Below are 17,356 nucleotides of genomic sequence, written 5' to 3' on the forward strand. Positions count from 1 at the left end.
GTACCTCTTAATCTCCCTCACCAATCCTCTCCTTCCCTACCCCCCTCCCCTCTGGAAACAACCTGTTTGGTCTCTGTATCTATGACTCTGTTTCTGTTTTGCTATGTTTGTTCATTTTGTTTTTTAGATTCCACATATAAGTGAAATCATACATTATTTTGTCTTTCTCTGACATTTCACTTAGCAAAATACCCTCTATGTCCATCCATGTTGTCATAAATGACAAGATTTCATTCTTTTTATGGCTGAGTAATGTTCCATTGTGTGTGTGTGTGTATATATATATATATATATATATATATATATATATATACCACATCTTCTTTATCCTTTCATTTATTGATGGGCAGTTGGGTTGCTTCCATATCTTGGCTATTATAAATAACACTGCCATGAACCGGGAGGGCATATATCTTTTCAAATTAGTGTTTTTGTTTTCTTTGAATAAATACCCAGGGGTAGAATTGCTGGATTGTACAGTAGTTCTATTTTTAAATTTCTTGAGAAATCTCCATACTGCTTTCCATAGTGGCTGCACCAATTTACATTCCCACCAACAGTACACAATTGTTCCCTTTTCTTCACATCCTCACCAACAATGATTATTTGTTGTCATTTTGATAATAGCCATTCTGACAGGTGTGAGGTGGCATCTCATTGTGGTTTTGGCTTGCATTTCCCCAGTGATTAGTGATATTGAGGAACTTTTCATGTGCCTGTTGGCCATCTGTATATCTTCTTTGGAAAAATGTCTGCTTAGGCCCTCTGCCAATTATTTTAATGGGCTATTTACTTTTTATATGAGTTGTGTGAGTTCTTTGTATATTTTGCAGATAACCCCTTATTAGTTACATCATTTATCTTCTCCCATTCAGTAGGCAGCCTTTTCACTTTGTTGATAATTTCCTTTGTTCTGCAAAAGCTTTTTAGTTTGATGTAGCTCCATTTGTTTATTTTTGCCTTGTTGGCCTTGCCTGAGGAGACTTATTCAAAAAAAATATTGCTAAGACCAATGTTAAGGAGCACACTGCCTACATTTTCTTCTAGGAGTTTTATGGTTTCAGGTCTTACATTTAAGTCTTCAATCTATTTTGAGTTTATTTTCATACGAGGTGTGAAAGTAGTCCACTTTGATTCTTGTACATGCAGCTGTCCAGTTTTACCGACACCATTTATTGAAGAGGCTGTCTTTTCTCCACTGTATACTCTTGACTCCTCTATCATAGATAAATTGACCATATAACTGTGAATTCATTCCTAGGTTCTCTATTCTCTTCCGTTGACCTAAGTGTATGTTTTTTGAGCCAGTAAAAATACTATTTTGATTACTGTAGATTTGTAGTGTAGTTAGAAATCAGGGAGCATGATACCACCAGCTTTGTTCTTTTTTCTCAAGATAGTGTTGGCTATTCAGGGTCTTTTGTGTTTCCATACAAATTGGGAAATTTTTTGTTCTAGTTCTGTGGGAAATGCCTTTTGGTATTTTGATAGGGATTGCATTGAATCTGTAGATTGCCTTGGGTAGTATGGTCATTTTAACAATATTAATTCTTCCAGTTCATGAACATGGTATATCTTTCCATCTGTTTGTTTCATCTTCAATTTCTTTCATCAGTGTCTTATAGTTTTCCAATACAGGTCTTTTATCTCCTTAGTTAGACTTAATGTTAGGTATTTTATTCTTTTTGATGCTATTATAAATGGAATTGTTTCCTTAATTTCTCTTTCTGATAGTTTGCTGTTAGTGTATAGAAATGCAACAGATTTATGCATATTAATTTTGTATCCCACAACTTTACCAAATTCATTGATGAGTTCTAGTAGTTTTTGTAGAAATCTTTATGCATCTATATATAATATCATGTCATCTGCAAACAGTGACAGTTTTACCTTTTCCATTCCAATTTGTATTCCTTTTATTTTTTTTTCTTGCCTGATTGCTGTGGCTAGGAATTCCAATACTATGCTGAATAAAAGTGGTGAGAGTGGGGCATCATTCTCTTTGTTTCTGATCTTAGAGGAAATGCTTTTAGCTTTTAACCACTGAGTATGTTGTTAGCTGTGGGCTTGTCATATATGGCCTTTTATGTTGTCTTATGTTCCCTCTATACTCACTTCCTGGAGAGTTTTTATCATAAATCAATGTTGAATTTTGTCAAAAGCTTTTTCTGTATCTATTGAGAGGATCATGTGATTTTTATTCTTCAATTTGTTAATGTGGTATATGACATGATTGATGTTTGAATACTGAACCATCCTTGCATCCCTGGGATAAACCCCATTTCAGCATGGTCTATTATTCTTTTAATGTATTGTTGAATTCAGCTTGCTAATATTTTGTTAAGGATGTTTTTGTATCTATGTTCATCAGTTCTATTTGCCTGTAATTTTCTTTTATTGTGATATCTTTTCTGGTTTTGGCAGCAGGACGATACTGGCCTTTTGGAATGAATTTGGAAACATTCCTTCCTCTTCAAGTTTTTGGAATAGTCTGAGAAGGATAGACATTAACTCTTTTCTAAATATTTGGTAGAATTCCCCTTTGTCACCATCTGTTCCTGGAATTTTGTTTTATTACTGATTCAAGTTTATTACTCAAATTGGTCTGTTCATATTTTCTATTTCTTCCTGATTCAGTCTTGGGAGGTACGTTTCTAGGAATTTGTCCATTTCTTCTAAGTTGTCCATTTTATTGGTATAGACTTGTTCATAGTAATATTTTATGATCCTTTGTAGTTCTGTGATGTTGACTTAACTTCCCATTTTTCATTTCTGAATTTATAGTTTTGAACCCTCTCTCATTTTTTTCTTCATGAGTCTGGCTAAAGGTTCATCAATTTTGTTTATCTTTTTAAAGAACAAGCTCTTAGTTTTATTATCTTTTCTAATTTTTTTTAGTCTCTATTTTATTTCTACTCTGATATTTATGCTTTCTTTCCTTCTACTAACTTGGGGTTTTGTTCTATTTCTAGTTCATTTAGTGTAAGGTTTGGTTGTATATTTGAGATTTTCTGGTTTCCTGAGGCAGGCTTGTATCACTATAAACTTCCCTTCTAGAACTGCTTTTGCTGCATCACATAGATTTTGGATCATTGTGCTTTCATTTTCATTTATCTCCAGGTATTTTTTGATCTCCTCTTTGATTTCTTCAGAGACCTATTGGTTACTTAGCAGCATATTGTTTAGCCTCCATGTGTTTATGATTTTTGCAGTTTTTATCTTGCAGTTGATTTATGATCTCATAGTGTTGCAATGTGATGTTTAATATGATTTCAATCTTCTTCAATTTACTAAGATTTGTTTTGTAGCTTAGCATGGGATCTACCCTGGAGAATGTCCCATGTGCACTTGAAAAGAATGTGTATTCTGCTGCTTTGGATGGAATGTTCTATATAAATCTATTAGGTCCATCCAGTATAATGTATCATTTAAGGCCAGTGTTTCCTTATTGATTTTTGGTCTGGATGATCTGTCCATTGATGTAAGTGGAGTGTTAAAATCCCCTACTATTATTGTATTCCTGTCAATTCCTCCTTTTATCTGTTAATATTCACTTTACACATTTAGGTGCTCCTATGTCAGGTGCATATATATTTACAATTGTTATATCTTCTTTTGGATTGATCCCTTGATCCTTATGTAATGTCCTTCTTTGTCTCTTGTAACAGTTTTCATTTTAAAGTTTATTTTTTTGTGGTATAAGTATTTCTGTGCTGGCTTTCTTTTCATTTCTATTTGCCTGGAATAACTTCTTCCATCCCCTCAGTTTCATTCTCTTGTCTTTAGATCTCAAGTGAGTCTCTTGTAGGCAGCACAGTGATGGGGCTTATTTTTGTATCTGTTCAGCCACTCTATGTCTTTTGATTGGAACATTAATTCATTTACATTTAAGTAATTATTGATAGGTATGTACTTATTGCCATTTTGTTCATTGTTTTGGGGTTGTTTTGTAGTTCTATTTTATTCATTTATACTTCTTTTGTTCTCTTCCCTTTTGATTCGATAACTATCTTTAGTGTTATGTTTGGACTTCTTTCTCTTTTTGTGTGTATTTCTATTATAGATTTTGTTTGTGGTTACAATGAGCTTTATACATATCTATATAAATATATGATTATTTTAAGTTGCTATCTCTGAAGTTCAAATGCATTTTAACAAACCTGAATTTTTATGCCCCTCCCCACTTTTAATGTTTTGGACATCATATTTTACAAATTTTTTGTTTTGTGTATCCCTTAACTACTTACTGTGGATATAGATGATTTTACTACTTTTGTCTTTTAAGCTTCTTACTAATTTCATAAGTGATTGATCTACTACATTTACTATATATTTGTCTTTAGCAATGAGATTTTCTCCTTTTGTAATTTTCATTTTTCTGGTTGTGGAGTTGTGGTCTTTCTTTTCCAATTAGAGTAGTACCTTTAATATTTCTTCTGAAACTGATTTCATGGTTCTGAATTCTTTTAGCTTTTGCTCGTCTGCAAAAGTCTTGATCTCTCCTTTAATTCTGAATGACAGTCCTGTTAGGTAGAGTATTCTTGGTAGTAGGTTTTTTCCTTTCATCACTTTTAATGTATCATGCCACTCTTTTTGACCTGCAGAGTTTCTGCTGAAAAGTCAACTGATAGCCTCATGGGAGTTCCCTTGTACATAACTTGTTGCTTTCCCTTTGGTGCTTTTAAGATTCTCTTTTTATCTTTAATTTTTGCCGTTTTAATTACGATGTGTCTTGGCCTGTTCCTCTTTGAGTTTATCCTGTTTGGGACTCTCTGTGATTCCTGGTCCTGGATGTCTGTTTCCTTTCCCAGGTTAGAGAAGTTTTCAGCTATTATGACTTCAAATAAGTTCCCTGCACCTTTTTCTCTCTCTTCTCCTTCTGGGATCCCTATAATGCAAGTGTTCATAGGCTTGATGTTGTCCCAGAGGTCTCTTAAACTGTCCTGATATTAAAAAAAAATTTTTTTTCTGTTCAGCCTGAGTGATTTCCACTGCTCTGCTTTCCAGTTCCCTGATCTGTTCCTTTGTATCATCTAATCTACTGTTGATTCCTTCTGGTTTATTTTTTATTTCAGTTATTGTATTATTCAGCTTTGCTTGGTTCTTATTTATATTTTCTAACTCTTTGTTTAAAAACTTCTAACGTCTCACTGTGTTTATCCATTCTTCTCCTGAGTTATTTGAGCACCTTCATGATCATTACCTTGAACTCTTTATCAGATAGATTGTTTATCTCCATTTAGTTCTTCTGGGGCTTTATCTTGTTCCTCCTTTAGGCACATATTTCTCTGCTGCCTCATTTTGCCTAATTTGCTGTTTTTATTTCTATGTTTCTGGTAGGTGGGTTACATTTCCTGACCTTGGAGAAGTGGCCTTATATAGGAGACTTCCTATGCCTTTCAGCAGTGCACTCCCCTCTGGTCACCAGAGCTACATGCTCTAGTGGTGTCATCTATGTGAGCTGCATGGGCCCTTCTTTTGTGGTGGGCTGACTACTATAGGCATGCTTGTAGGTAAGGCTGGCCCCCAGTCTGGTTGGTTGCTGGGCCCTGCCTAGTGTGAAGATTGCTGGCTGCTGGTGGGCAGGGCTGTGTCCCGTCATGTCTGGTGGCACAGTCCAGGGGTTCCTGAGGCTAATGCTGGCCTGCTGGTGGGCAGGGCTGGGTCCTGTGCCCTCTGGTGCTAAAATTGGCACTTGCCAGCGCCAGTGTCCTCATGGTAGAATGAGCTCCCCAAAATGGCTGCTGCTAGCATGTATGTCCCCAGGGTGGATCCCAGTTTTCTCCTGCCTCTCCAGGAGGCTAAGATAGCAAGTGGTTATGACCCAGGCTCCTTTCAAATTACTGCTTCTGTCCTGGGTCTCAGAGCTTGTGAGGCTTTGTGTGTGCCAAGAGTGGAGTCTCTTTTTCCTATAGCCCTCAACTTCCCCAAAAGTAAGCCCCACTGGCCTTCAAAGCCAAACATTCTGGGGGCTTGTCTTCTTGGTGCAAGCCCCCTGGGCGGGGACCCCAGCGTGGGGCTTGGACCACTCATTCCTTGGGAAGAACCCTTGCAATTGTAATATCCTCTCATTTGTGGGTTACCTACCCAGGGGGATGGGTCTTGACTATATTGTGTCTCTACCCCTCCAACCTGTCTCATTTTGGTTCTTTCTTTATATCTTTAGTTGTAAAAGATCTTTACTACTAGTCTTCAGGTTGTCCTCATTGATGGTTGTTCTGTAAATAGTTGTAATTTTGATGTTCCTATGAGAGGAGGTGAACTCAGGGTCTTTCTACTTCACCATCTTGGCCACTCCCTCCCTGCATCTTTATTTTAACTAACTTATAACTGAAATTTGGGATTTACTTCAATTACAAATGTAAGCAATAAACCAAAATAGTAATTTGCAATATCTGTAACAGTATCACCAATAGGCATTACAAATACTTGAAAATCATATTCAGTTGTGGCAGATGTCTTGCCATATGATAGATGCTCATCACTATTTCAAATTTCAGGAGCTGTTAGGCCCATTACTAGATTTTGTTATTTAATGTGCTAATTAAAACCTGCATATATTACTGTTTCTAAATTTTATCTTTAATATTTTGATAGCAGAATGTCAAAATAATTTATTTCCTTTGCAATCTCCTGTATGTTATTTTATACATTCAAAACATTATTCTAAGAAGAGATCCTTAGGTACAAAAAGGTTTGGAACCCTTTCCCTAGATTTTTGTATGACTCTTCTTTTCACCAAAGTTCTCCCTAAAAGATCATGACCTTGAAGTTTCCCTTTATAAGAAAGATCCTGTTCCCAACCCACACCTGTCTCCTGAGTTTTAAACAACTATATTCACAGAGAATTCCATATTGATACTCACAAACATCTCTAGCTTTACACAATCCAAAGTGAGTCCATTACTTTCACTGCCAAAATCCTGCTCCTTCATCTGTGTTCTTGTGCTTAATGGCATCCCCATCTACCTAATGAAACAAAACAGAAATTTTCATTTACTTATTAACTCTTGCCTCTCTCTCACATGCCACATCCTATCAATCACCATATCCTATCAATGGAACTTCTAAATAGCTCCAAAAATCTGTCTATTCTCCCAATCCCCTCTACTCTTCCCTTAATTTAGACTCTCTTCTTTCCCTTGTATAATAATCTTTTTTTTTTTTAACCTGTTACAAGAGAATTGAGGCCACCCTCTACCCAAGTCTTGACTTTCTTCCTGGAACCCATGAGTCTACTTTTTCTCAAGTTCTCAGGGTCTGGCTCCATTACTCAATGTCTTTTTCTCTGCATCTTCAAACTCCCTCTCCTGAATATTTTTCCAATAGCATGTAAGGGTGTTCAACTGTCTGATTTTATCTTTAAGAAAGCTGATTATCCACACTCATCTATCTGCATTTACTCTCCTTATTTCTCACTGCTTTGTGGAATCAACAGATATACATTTAAATCACTTTGTGCATCCAGTTAACAACTCTGTTCTTTTGCCATTTAACACTTTCTTCTCATCTCTCTTCTACCGTTTTGTATAGGGCCCAATAATTTCTGCCACCCATTCATACTACTATGTCTTCTAATAGAAAGGAACAACCAGTCTTTAGTCCTAGTGTAATTTTTCCAACTGTTTCCAACTTTGCCTCCTCAGGGACCTTTACCTATCATCTTAACCTTTCTTTTCTGTATCTTTAAGCTCTTCCACTCTACTGGCTTTCACCTTTAATGCGTAAGCATATTATTGTACCTTAAATATAATCTTAGTTTCCTCAATCTTCATTAGCTTGTGAGCAATGTAGAGGAGGAAAAATAATTTTCCCTCTACCCTTCTGAGTTTTTGGCTTAGACTCCTATAATAAACCACAGTTTAACAAGAGAAAACAAACAAGTTTATTAACATGTATATTTTATGTATACATGGGAGATACCCAGAAAAACTAAGTAACTCCCCCAAATGGTGCAAGCCATCACCTTAAATACCATCTTCAGCTAAAGACAAATAAAGATGTGGGGTGGGGGAAACCAGTTATAAGAGGTGACCAGGAAAAGCTAGGTAAACAAGGGTTAGGTTTGTTATGCAGAATTAAGTGGGCTTCTTCTCCATTGATAAGATTCTCTTATGATTTAGTCATCCTTCTCTTCCAGGTACAGAGAGGAAAATGTTTACTAATGGAGATTTCCTTTGTAAATGCAAATTTCTCTTAGGCTGTTTTCAGAGCTTCTCTTGTGTCTGTCATTTCTCAAAATAATCAACTCAAAAAAATCCTTATGCCAAAGACGCATATTTTGGGGTGGCATATTCTGCTACCCATCAGTAGTAATGTTGCCATATTTCGATGTTACCTCAAATTTCACTTCCTCATGCACTCAGCCATATTATAGTTGGACCTCCCTAGGACCTCCCTCACTGTTAAAAAATAAAATTCAACTGAGTAAATTGGAAGATCTAATTGGCTTTATTCAATGAATTGGGTAGCATCCCATCTAGTGAATAGATAAGCACTTCAAGGGACTGGACAAAATGGAAGGTTTTTACAGGCAGAAGGAGAGTGGGGCAAGGAAGCTATTAGCAAAAGAAAAGAATTATTTCAGGTTAGGTCATCTTCGTTTGAGGGGAAAGGTAATGGAAGGGGTCTTATTATGCAGATTACATCATTAGTGCTGACCAGGAAATTTCAGATTGCTTAAAAGTCACATTATTGGGAGAAGTTGAGACTGCTATTAAGCCTTGGTTCACCGTCATGGAGGCAGATGACTCCATTTGGTGCTTGCTATTTCTTTTTAACACCCAGCTGTCCACAAACTCTTACCCAAGTTTATCTTACAAACCTTGGGCACTCCTTTTGTCACCTCATGAACTGTCTTCTCATGCTTTCCTGCTTACGAAGAATCTTCTTCTTTTAGTTCCACTTCCCTCAAAGTCGTTTAAGGTCTTTTCCTTACTCGATATCCTTCATTCATGCATGCCTAGGTTCCTACTCTTCCCAAAGCTAAAAACTCCTCGAGTTCAAAGTTGACTCTCAACCTGATTCTGACTTCTTTAAAATTCCCACTGCATCAACACAATACTGATTTATCTGCCAAAGTATGCAAAATGTTTCTCCAACTCTCAGTCACACTTTGTCACCTGATAACTAAGGCAGCACTGCTTGTGTTTGTTTTGTCTTCTATGTTCTTCTCTGAAAATAGTTCCTTCATCTTCTGCTGTCAATTCCCGTTGTCAAGGGACTCACTTATTACTCCGTGAGGCAAGGGACCACTCCCATCAGCCTGACATTGTGTCATCCTCCTAGGTGTCCTTGAAAAAATTCCTCTCCATGAAAAACTCATGAAAATAGATACCTAGGAGATAGCCCTGCAGTTCAGTAAAAAATTCCCTTAATCTATGTTTTCAATTTGATGTTGGTCAATCTGCTCCAGGAAATGTACTTTATAATCTCTCTTTCCTCTATCTAATTACCATTTATTATTCATCTCTTGGCAATCTGTTTCCTGTCTTCACTACTCCACTATAATTGTTCTCTCTATAATCACCAGTGACCTCCTCATTTTCAAAGACAGAGGAAATGTTTCAAATTCTAGACCCTTCTGTGACATTGGATGCTGTTGAGGATGCCTTGTTCAGAACACTCCCTCTTTTTGCCTGTTATGACATAATTTTTCGTTCACAGTGAACTATTACCATGCTGCTGATAGCCATTTTGCAAATTTTGCTACTGGTAATCTTGATCTTACCAGAAGATGTCAAAAGAAGTTTATCAGACCAGGCTCACACATATGCTGACAATGTAACACTATGTAATGACTACTGTCTGGCCAACACTGATTGTAAGATACTATCAATTGTAAGATGCATCACACATTAGAAGATGTTAAAATCTAAAAGAAATGTACATCTAAGAATCATTGGCATATGGTATTATTATCTGACTGAAGAGAATTGATCTGTGTTGCTTGAATTCAAGGCTTCAAGAAATAATGTAACCATCTTTATACATTCTCTGAACTTACTTGCCTTATCTGAAGTAAAATAACTGCACCAAGTTATTTTATGGCTTTTATGAGGCTAGAATAAAATAATGCATATAAAGTATATACTGCAGAGACAGTACCAAAGTTAGTAAGCACTCAATAAATGATAGTTAGTAGTCGTGGTAGTCATAGTAACACATATTTTCAATAAAAACTTGAACTATAACTATTACTGAATTCAGTGTTCCTAAAATGTTAAGACTCCACATGTTTATTGAAAGTATTTTTTTCTCTCTGAGTTTAAGTAACCTTAATGAATACTAATCACTTTTACAGGGTTTTCTGAGAACTAAATGAGATAATGCATGCAAAATATTTGACTGTTTATTGGTTGAAGTAGTACCTGATATTTTCAGCTGAATGTGGATTATAACTTATCTTTGTTGTTTCTAAAATTCTAAAGATGATATAGATTTATCGAAGTTAATTTCAGAAAGACTTAGTAATTCTAGTTAATAATTCCTTCTTTTTATGTTTTTTGTCTGGATTAAATAATATATGAAAGTATATAATAATTATAAAACACATGACTCAGTGTGTGACAAATAAAAAGCACTCAGTAAAAAGTAGTTATTATTATTGCAATTGTTGTTATTTATACCTGGTATTTTCTTTCTTTTTTTTTTTTTAATGTTTTTATTGGAGTATAATTGCTTTACAATGGTGTGTTAGTTTCTGCTTTATAACAAAGTGAATCAGTTATACATATATCCCCATATCTCTTCCCTCTTGCATCTCCCTCCCTCCCACCCTCCCTATCCCACCCTTCTAGCTGGTCACAAAGCACCGAGCTGATCTCCCTGTGGTATGCAACTGCTTCCCACTAGCTATCTATTTTACTTTTGGTAGTGTATATATGTCCATATATACACTACCACTCTCTCACTTTGTCCCAGCTTACCCTTCCCCCTCCCAGTGTCCTCAAGTCCATTCTCTAGTAGGTCTGCGTCTTTATTCCTGTCTTGCCCCTAGGTTCTTCATGACCTTTTTTTTTTTTTTTTAGATTCCATATATATGTGTTAGCATACGGTATTTGTTTTTCTCTTTCTGACTTAGTTGACTCTGTATGACAGACTCTAGGTCCATCCACCTCACTACAAATAACTCAATTTCATTTCTTTTTATGGCTGAGTAATATACCATTGTATATATGTGCCACATCTTCTTTATCCTTTTGAATTATGGTTTTCTCAGGGTATATGCCCAGTAGTGGGATTGCTGGGTCGTATGGTAGTTCTATTTTTAGTTTTTAAAGGAACCTCCATACTGTTCTCCATAGTGGCTGTATCAATTTACATTCCCACCAACAGTGTATGAGGGCTCCCTTTTCTCCACATCCTCTCCAGCATTTATTGTTTGTAGATTTTTTGATGATGGCCATTCTGACCGGTGTGAGATGATATCGCATTGTAGTTTTGATTTGCATTTCTCTAATGATTAATGATGTTGAGCATTCTTTCATGTGTTTGTTGGCAATCTGTGTATCTTCTTTGGAGTTCATTTTCACTTTTTCTCCTTGGACAAATCAAAGGTTTAAAAATATCAAATACTGCTCCATTATACTTGCTAAATTAATTTAACTTTTCTGAAGTTAACTTCACCAAATAACATGCGCCTTTCATAATTTTTACGACAATGAGTGAGATGATGCATGTAAAATATTTAGTTGCTATTACTGATGTTGTTTATGTTTACCCTGACATAACATCACCTGAATTTCTACTAGCTGACAAATTTAAAATACTGAGAAAGACTTTATAAATTTGCTGAATTTAACTCTCCAGGGCTTATGTAACTTCATCCATTAATATAGAACAGCAGCTCTCAAACTCTTTGGTGTCAGGACCTATTTATACTTTTCAAAATAATTGAAGACCTCAAAGAGCTTTTGTTTGTGTGGATTATATCTATTGATATTTATTATAATATAAATTAAAACAGAAATGTTCAACATACTTATGAATCATTTCATTTTAAATAACAGTAATGAATCCATTTAATGTTAACATAAATATTTTTTATAAAAATAGACTATATTTCCCAAAAATAATTGAGAGAAGGCCGACATTGTTTTACAGTTTTAAAATCTCTTTAATATTTAGTTTTAGGGAAATATAGTTGGATACTCACTTATGTATCTGCTTTCAACCTGTTTTACGTTATTTGGGTTGAAGTTTATAAAGAAAATGCAGTTTTAAAGATAAATAGCTGGAAAAGGGAAACATAGCAAACTCTCTAAAAGAGTATCAGAGGCCTCCCAGGGTCCTTGAACCACACTTTGAAAACTGCTGACATATACTTTTAATTTTTTTTTAAGTATTGATTAAGATAATCTGTACAATAGATACTGTTATTAATGCTGCTTTAGTTGCTATTATTTATATATCATTTCCAGATACTGACAAAAGAACTTGAGTTTCTTGTTTTGTTGACTGCATTCACAGTTTCTAAAACAACAAAAACAAATAAAACTAGTGATGATATAGATTTGGTAAAATGGTTAAGCTCCTTCACCAAATAATATCTGTATTTTAGGAGTTTTAACTAAATTGAGATAATACATTTTATATCTTTAATGTCAGTAATATGCAATGCTCAATGCCTGGCATACAAGATAGACTCAATAAAAGGCAGCTTTAGAATCACTCTTTGTTCAATGTACATAAAATTATACAAATAGACGCCAGGGATAAAATTGGCCTCACATACCCAATAACACCTTTAGCTCATCTGGGATCACTCTGCTACCCTCTCTTGTTGTCTCTCAACAGGCTTACTTTTAGGCCCAAGAATCCTTTAGGAAAGTGAATAAATCTTTTAACAGAAACAAGCTAATACCAGTTCAGAGCTGGGCTCTGAGTAATGCTGACTTCCACTGATCTTCTGATCAGAGTGTGAGGCCTTCCCTAGAAACTTCAGATATCTAGAAATACCTAAAATATTGTGCAGCATTTCCTTGGGAATTGAATCTCCACTCCAGCACTTGTTTCCTGAGTGTAGATATGTCTACCCTTGTCAGGATTCCTCCAGAATGAAGGCAAACTCCCCAGATCAAGTTTCTAGCCTCAGGCTCTGGTTCCCACATTGCTGGAGGGCAGGGGAGGGGGGCAGTTTGGAAGGGGAGCCATTCCACTATACCCCTTCTCTGGTCTTGCTATAAGATCCTGAGAAAGTATAACATAGCTTTCTACCAACATTCTGTCAGAAAATCGTCTTCTTCTCTATATTTATATGAAAATGTTGAGCGTTTCCACTCAGGAGGCCAAGACTTTTGCTCTAGAAGTAATCACTTCCAAAGTTAGCAGTGGTAGTAAATCTTAGAGACTTTTAGGATCTGAGATCTAACAGCCATTTCTTTCTCTGTTTCAGAAAGGACTTCTATGTCTTCTTTTAATTTCTTCAATTATTTAAATATTAAACTTTTGTTATAGACACTTTCAAAAATTGTAAAGTTAGATAGAATTATATAATAAAGACCCATGTACTCATTACTCAGCTCCAAGATTTATCAGTTTATGGACTGCGTTCTTTCATTCATACTTCCATCCACTTCTCCCTCCCATATTATTTTGAAATAAACCTCAGAATCATAATACTTTATCCTTAAATACTTCAGTATCTATATCTAAAAATATAAGATTTTTTCTACATAACCACAATATCAACATCACTTTTAAAAATTAATGAACAAAAATTATTTAATATCATCAAAAGGCCAAACATTGTTCAAACTTTCCACCTGTGTCATGAATATTTTTTAAAATTTATTTGCATCAAGATCCCAAGAATGTCCACATATTATAATTGCTTGATAGGTCTTTTAAGTCTCTCTTAATCTTAGGTTCTCTCTCTAATTTTTTCTCTTATAAATGATTTGTGTTTAAGTAACCCGTCCCTCTTTTCTTAATCTCATATTAGGTTCCTTAACTCCAGAAAACTTCCTGCAGCCTAATCTTCACTAAAATATTTCATGAAGGATAAGCCAATACTGACTTTTTTCAGGCAAGCTGGATCTACACTCTTTCTAGATATTCCCTCATATTTATAACTTTTGGAATAAAGATCCTAACAGTACAAACTGACCACATTCTTCCCTGTCATTTTATAACTCTTAAGAAATGTAATCTGCGTGGTTCATCAAACTAGGTGAATATTACCTTCTGATACTTGCCACTCTTCCCATCCAGAGTTCAAAGCTCTTTTCACCAGATCCTGCACTGTATTACCTGAGGACACTTTCTGTTTGCAGTGTCTCCTAGTTTTCACAGCCATTTTTACTTTCTTGAATGGCATGCCCAGGTTCAGGGCTGCAGGCATGTACCAATACCCCAAGAAGTCTTGTCACATCTATCACTGGTTCTCATACCATCACTTGGCCTCTTTCTCTAGAAAAAACAAACAAACAAAAAAAAAAAACGGTCATTTAAGAAATTCAGGGTCTGAGTTAAAAGGCTTAAAGATCACTTTCCAAAGACTCTTTCTTCCTCATGTCTTCCTAGAAATTAATTACCAATCAACATCCTCAGCGAGCTCTTAGCAAAGAAACATTTACCATTTATTTCCTTCTTGATCATCCAGCCAAACACTCTATACCTAACAAAGTGTGTTAAGACAACCTGTAGGGGAGTTCCCTGGTGGCCTAGCAGTTGGGATTCTGGGTTCAATCCCTGGTCGGGAAACTGAGATCCCACAAGCCACGCTGTGCGGCAAAAAAAAAAAAAGACAATCTATAGGGACTTTCAGTTTCAGATTTGTCACTGTTCCCTGTGTGTTCCTAAAGCCAGCAATGATCTTTGAGAGTGCGCTTCTATCACCTCTCACAGTTCATAGTGCAGATATCCACCAGCTCAGGATTCCTCATAATAATCTCTGATAGAATCCTAAAAATGCAATCTGAATTTTCCCAGGCTTCAAGTTCCTGTGGACACAAGAAAGAATAAATTAACATTAAAATTTGAATTTCACTTGCAAGTTACCCCTACTTATTGATGTAGGACCTCTTCGAGATCTACCATAATGATTTCTAAAAATTTCTAGGTTTCTTACTTATGCTCAGGCATAAGATCACCTTCTGCTCCCACCTCCTTGTTGATTTTTTCTGCCTGTGAGCTTCTTTATTAATGGAAGTGCTTACCAATTTACTACCTCTCAGTATTCTTAAAAAACAAAAGAGTTCAAAACTCCACACAGAAATGGGAGGACTGTATCTTTCCCAACTCAGCATTTCTATCTGTCTCTTGACCCTGCTTAAGCACAGAGTCTCAGGAAAATGCTTACTAAAAAGACAGTCCTTTCAGTTTCTGCATAGATTATGTCCACATTGTGGTCAGATCTAATTCCTGTTTGGGGGCCATACTATCCTCTCCATCTCCAGGAACTCCAGAGCTCCTAGGCCCTGTCTCCCAAGGACACACACACAGAAGTTCCTCTTCTTGACCACTTTCCTCAGGAAAAGATGTCCTCAGCTAAAAGCTCAGCCAACCCTGATATGCTATAATTACTCTTGTAGGTGGCATACACATCATTTTTATTGCATTTGGAAGATGCTTAAAAATGAACAGTTGAATTTATTGACGTCATTGAGTATAGATGCAAAGTTATTCACTCATTCAACAAATATTTATTGAGTGCCTTCTATGAGCCAGGACAGTTCTAGGAATTGGAGATAAAACAAAAAAGACACGAACCACTCTTATGCACAACCATACCTATAATTATCTCAATAATGATAATTCCACATCATCTACGGGAAATTTGGCGAGAAGGCATTCCTAACTTGAAAAAAGCTGTCATTTTCTGATATCATACTGCTACTCTTTCATGTGACTACCCATTTATGCTGTGAATAGCCTTCAACAGATAGATCTAAATTTTCTTCAGTGAAATGCAATTAAATGCATCTCACTGTACAAATCTGTGCGACCCTTCAGTATGTTGTAACGATGTCCTACCTTCTTTTCTGTTCTTGTAGGTGTATCAGTTCCTATCCCAGTGATTGGACTGAGGGATGAAGACAAGGTGTTCATCAACAACACCACCTGCGTGCTGAATGACCCAAATTTCGTTCTTATTGGGTCCTTCGTAGCTTTCTTCATACCGCTGACGATCATGGTGATTACATACTGTCTAACTATCCGCGTCCTTCGCCGACAAGCTCTGATGTTACTGCACGGCCACACGGAGGAACCGCCCGGAATAAGCCTGGATTTCCTGAAGTGCTGCAAGAGGAATACTGATGAAGAGAACTCTGCAAACCCTAACCAAGATTTGAACCCACGGCGAAGGAAGAAGAAGGAAAGACGGCCAAGGGGCACCATGCAAGCTATCAACAATGAACGGAAAGCCTCGAAAGTCCTTGGCATTGTTTTCTTTGTGTTTCTGATCATGTGGTGCCCGTTTTTTATTACTAATATCCTGTCGGTTCTTTGTGGGAAGGCTTGTAATCAAAAGCTAATGGAAAAACTTCTGAATGTGTTTGTTTGGATTGGCTACGTTTGTTCAGGAATTAATCCTCTGGTGTACACTCTTTTCAACAAAGTTTACCGAAGGGCTTTCTCCAACTATTTGCGCTGCAATTATAAAGCAGATAAAAAGCCTCCGATCAGACAGATCCCGAGAGTTGCTGCCACTGCTTTGTCTGGGAGGGAGCTTAATGTTAACATTTACCGGCACACCAATGAACCAGTGATTAAGAAAGCTGATGACCAGGAGGCCGGTATAGAGATGCAAATCGAGAATTTGGAGCTACCAGTTAATCCCTCCAATGTGGTTAGTGAAAGGATTAGTAGTGTGTGAGAAAGAGTGGTGCAGTCTGTTCCTACAGTAAAGCTACAAATGTAGGAAATTGTTCTATAATTCTTCTGTCGGTCATACCTAATGTAAATATTGCTGTCTGAAAAAGTTGTTTTTATATATAGCTTTGCAATCCTGTACTTTACAATCATGCTTACAATAGTGAGATTTAGGGTTCTATATTTACTGTTTATAATAGATTGAGAATAACTTACTTTGATTGTTTGATGCAAACATGTTGATTTTTTCCCCCTTCCTTCCTTCCTCCCTCCTTCCCTCCCTCTCTTTCTTTCTTTCTTTCTTTCCCTCTTCTCTCTCTCTCTCTCTCTCTCTTTTTCTTTTTCACATAAGGAAGTGTTGATCTTCATCTCAGGTGGCATTTGCAGGAGACCAGAATGATGCACAGGACAGTGGTTACATTTCAACCACGCCAAAATTGAACAAATTCAGTGAAATCTTTTTTCCTGGTTAACAGTAAATATACACTTTAAATTCTTGCTCAACTCATCTACACACATAAACACAGTAAGATAGGTT

The 17,356-nt window shown here is 36.3% G+C and overlaps 1 protein-coding gene across 1 annotated transcript in view; it reads left to right on the top strand.

The window, feature by feature from the left end:
- The window catches only part of HTR2C (5-hydroxytryptamine receptor 2C), a 115,438-nt gene extending 98,616 nt beyond the window's left edge, over positions 1–16,822 (top strand). Inside the window, exon 4 of the mRNA XM_007182323.2 lies at positions 15,999–16,822. Coding sequence (XP_007182385.2) covers positions 15,999–16,822 — 824 coding nt within the window. The remainder of the gene's footprint in view (positions 1–15,998) is intronic.
- Positions 16,823–17,356: the final 534 nt, after the last annotated feature.

The sequence above is a fragment of the Balaenoptera acutorostrata genome, chromosome X (assembly GCF_949987535.1).
Source record: "Balaenoptera acutorostrata chromosome X, mBalAcu1.1, whole genome shotgun sequence".
In the NCBI taxonomy this organism is placed as follows: Eukaryota; Metazoa; Chordata; class Mammalia; order Artiodactyla; family Balaenopteridae; genus Balaenoptera; species Balaenoptera acutorostrata.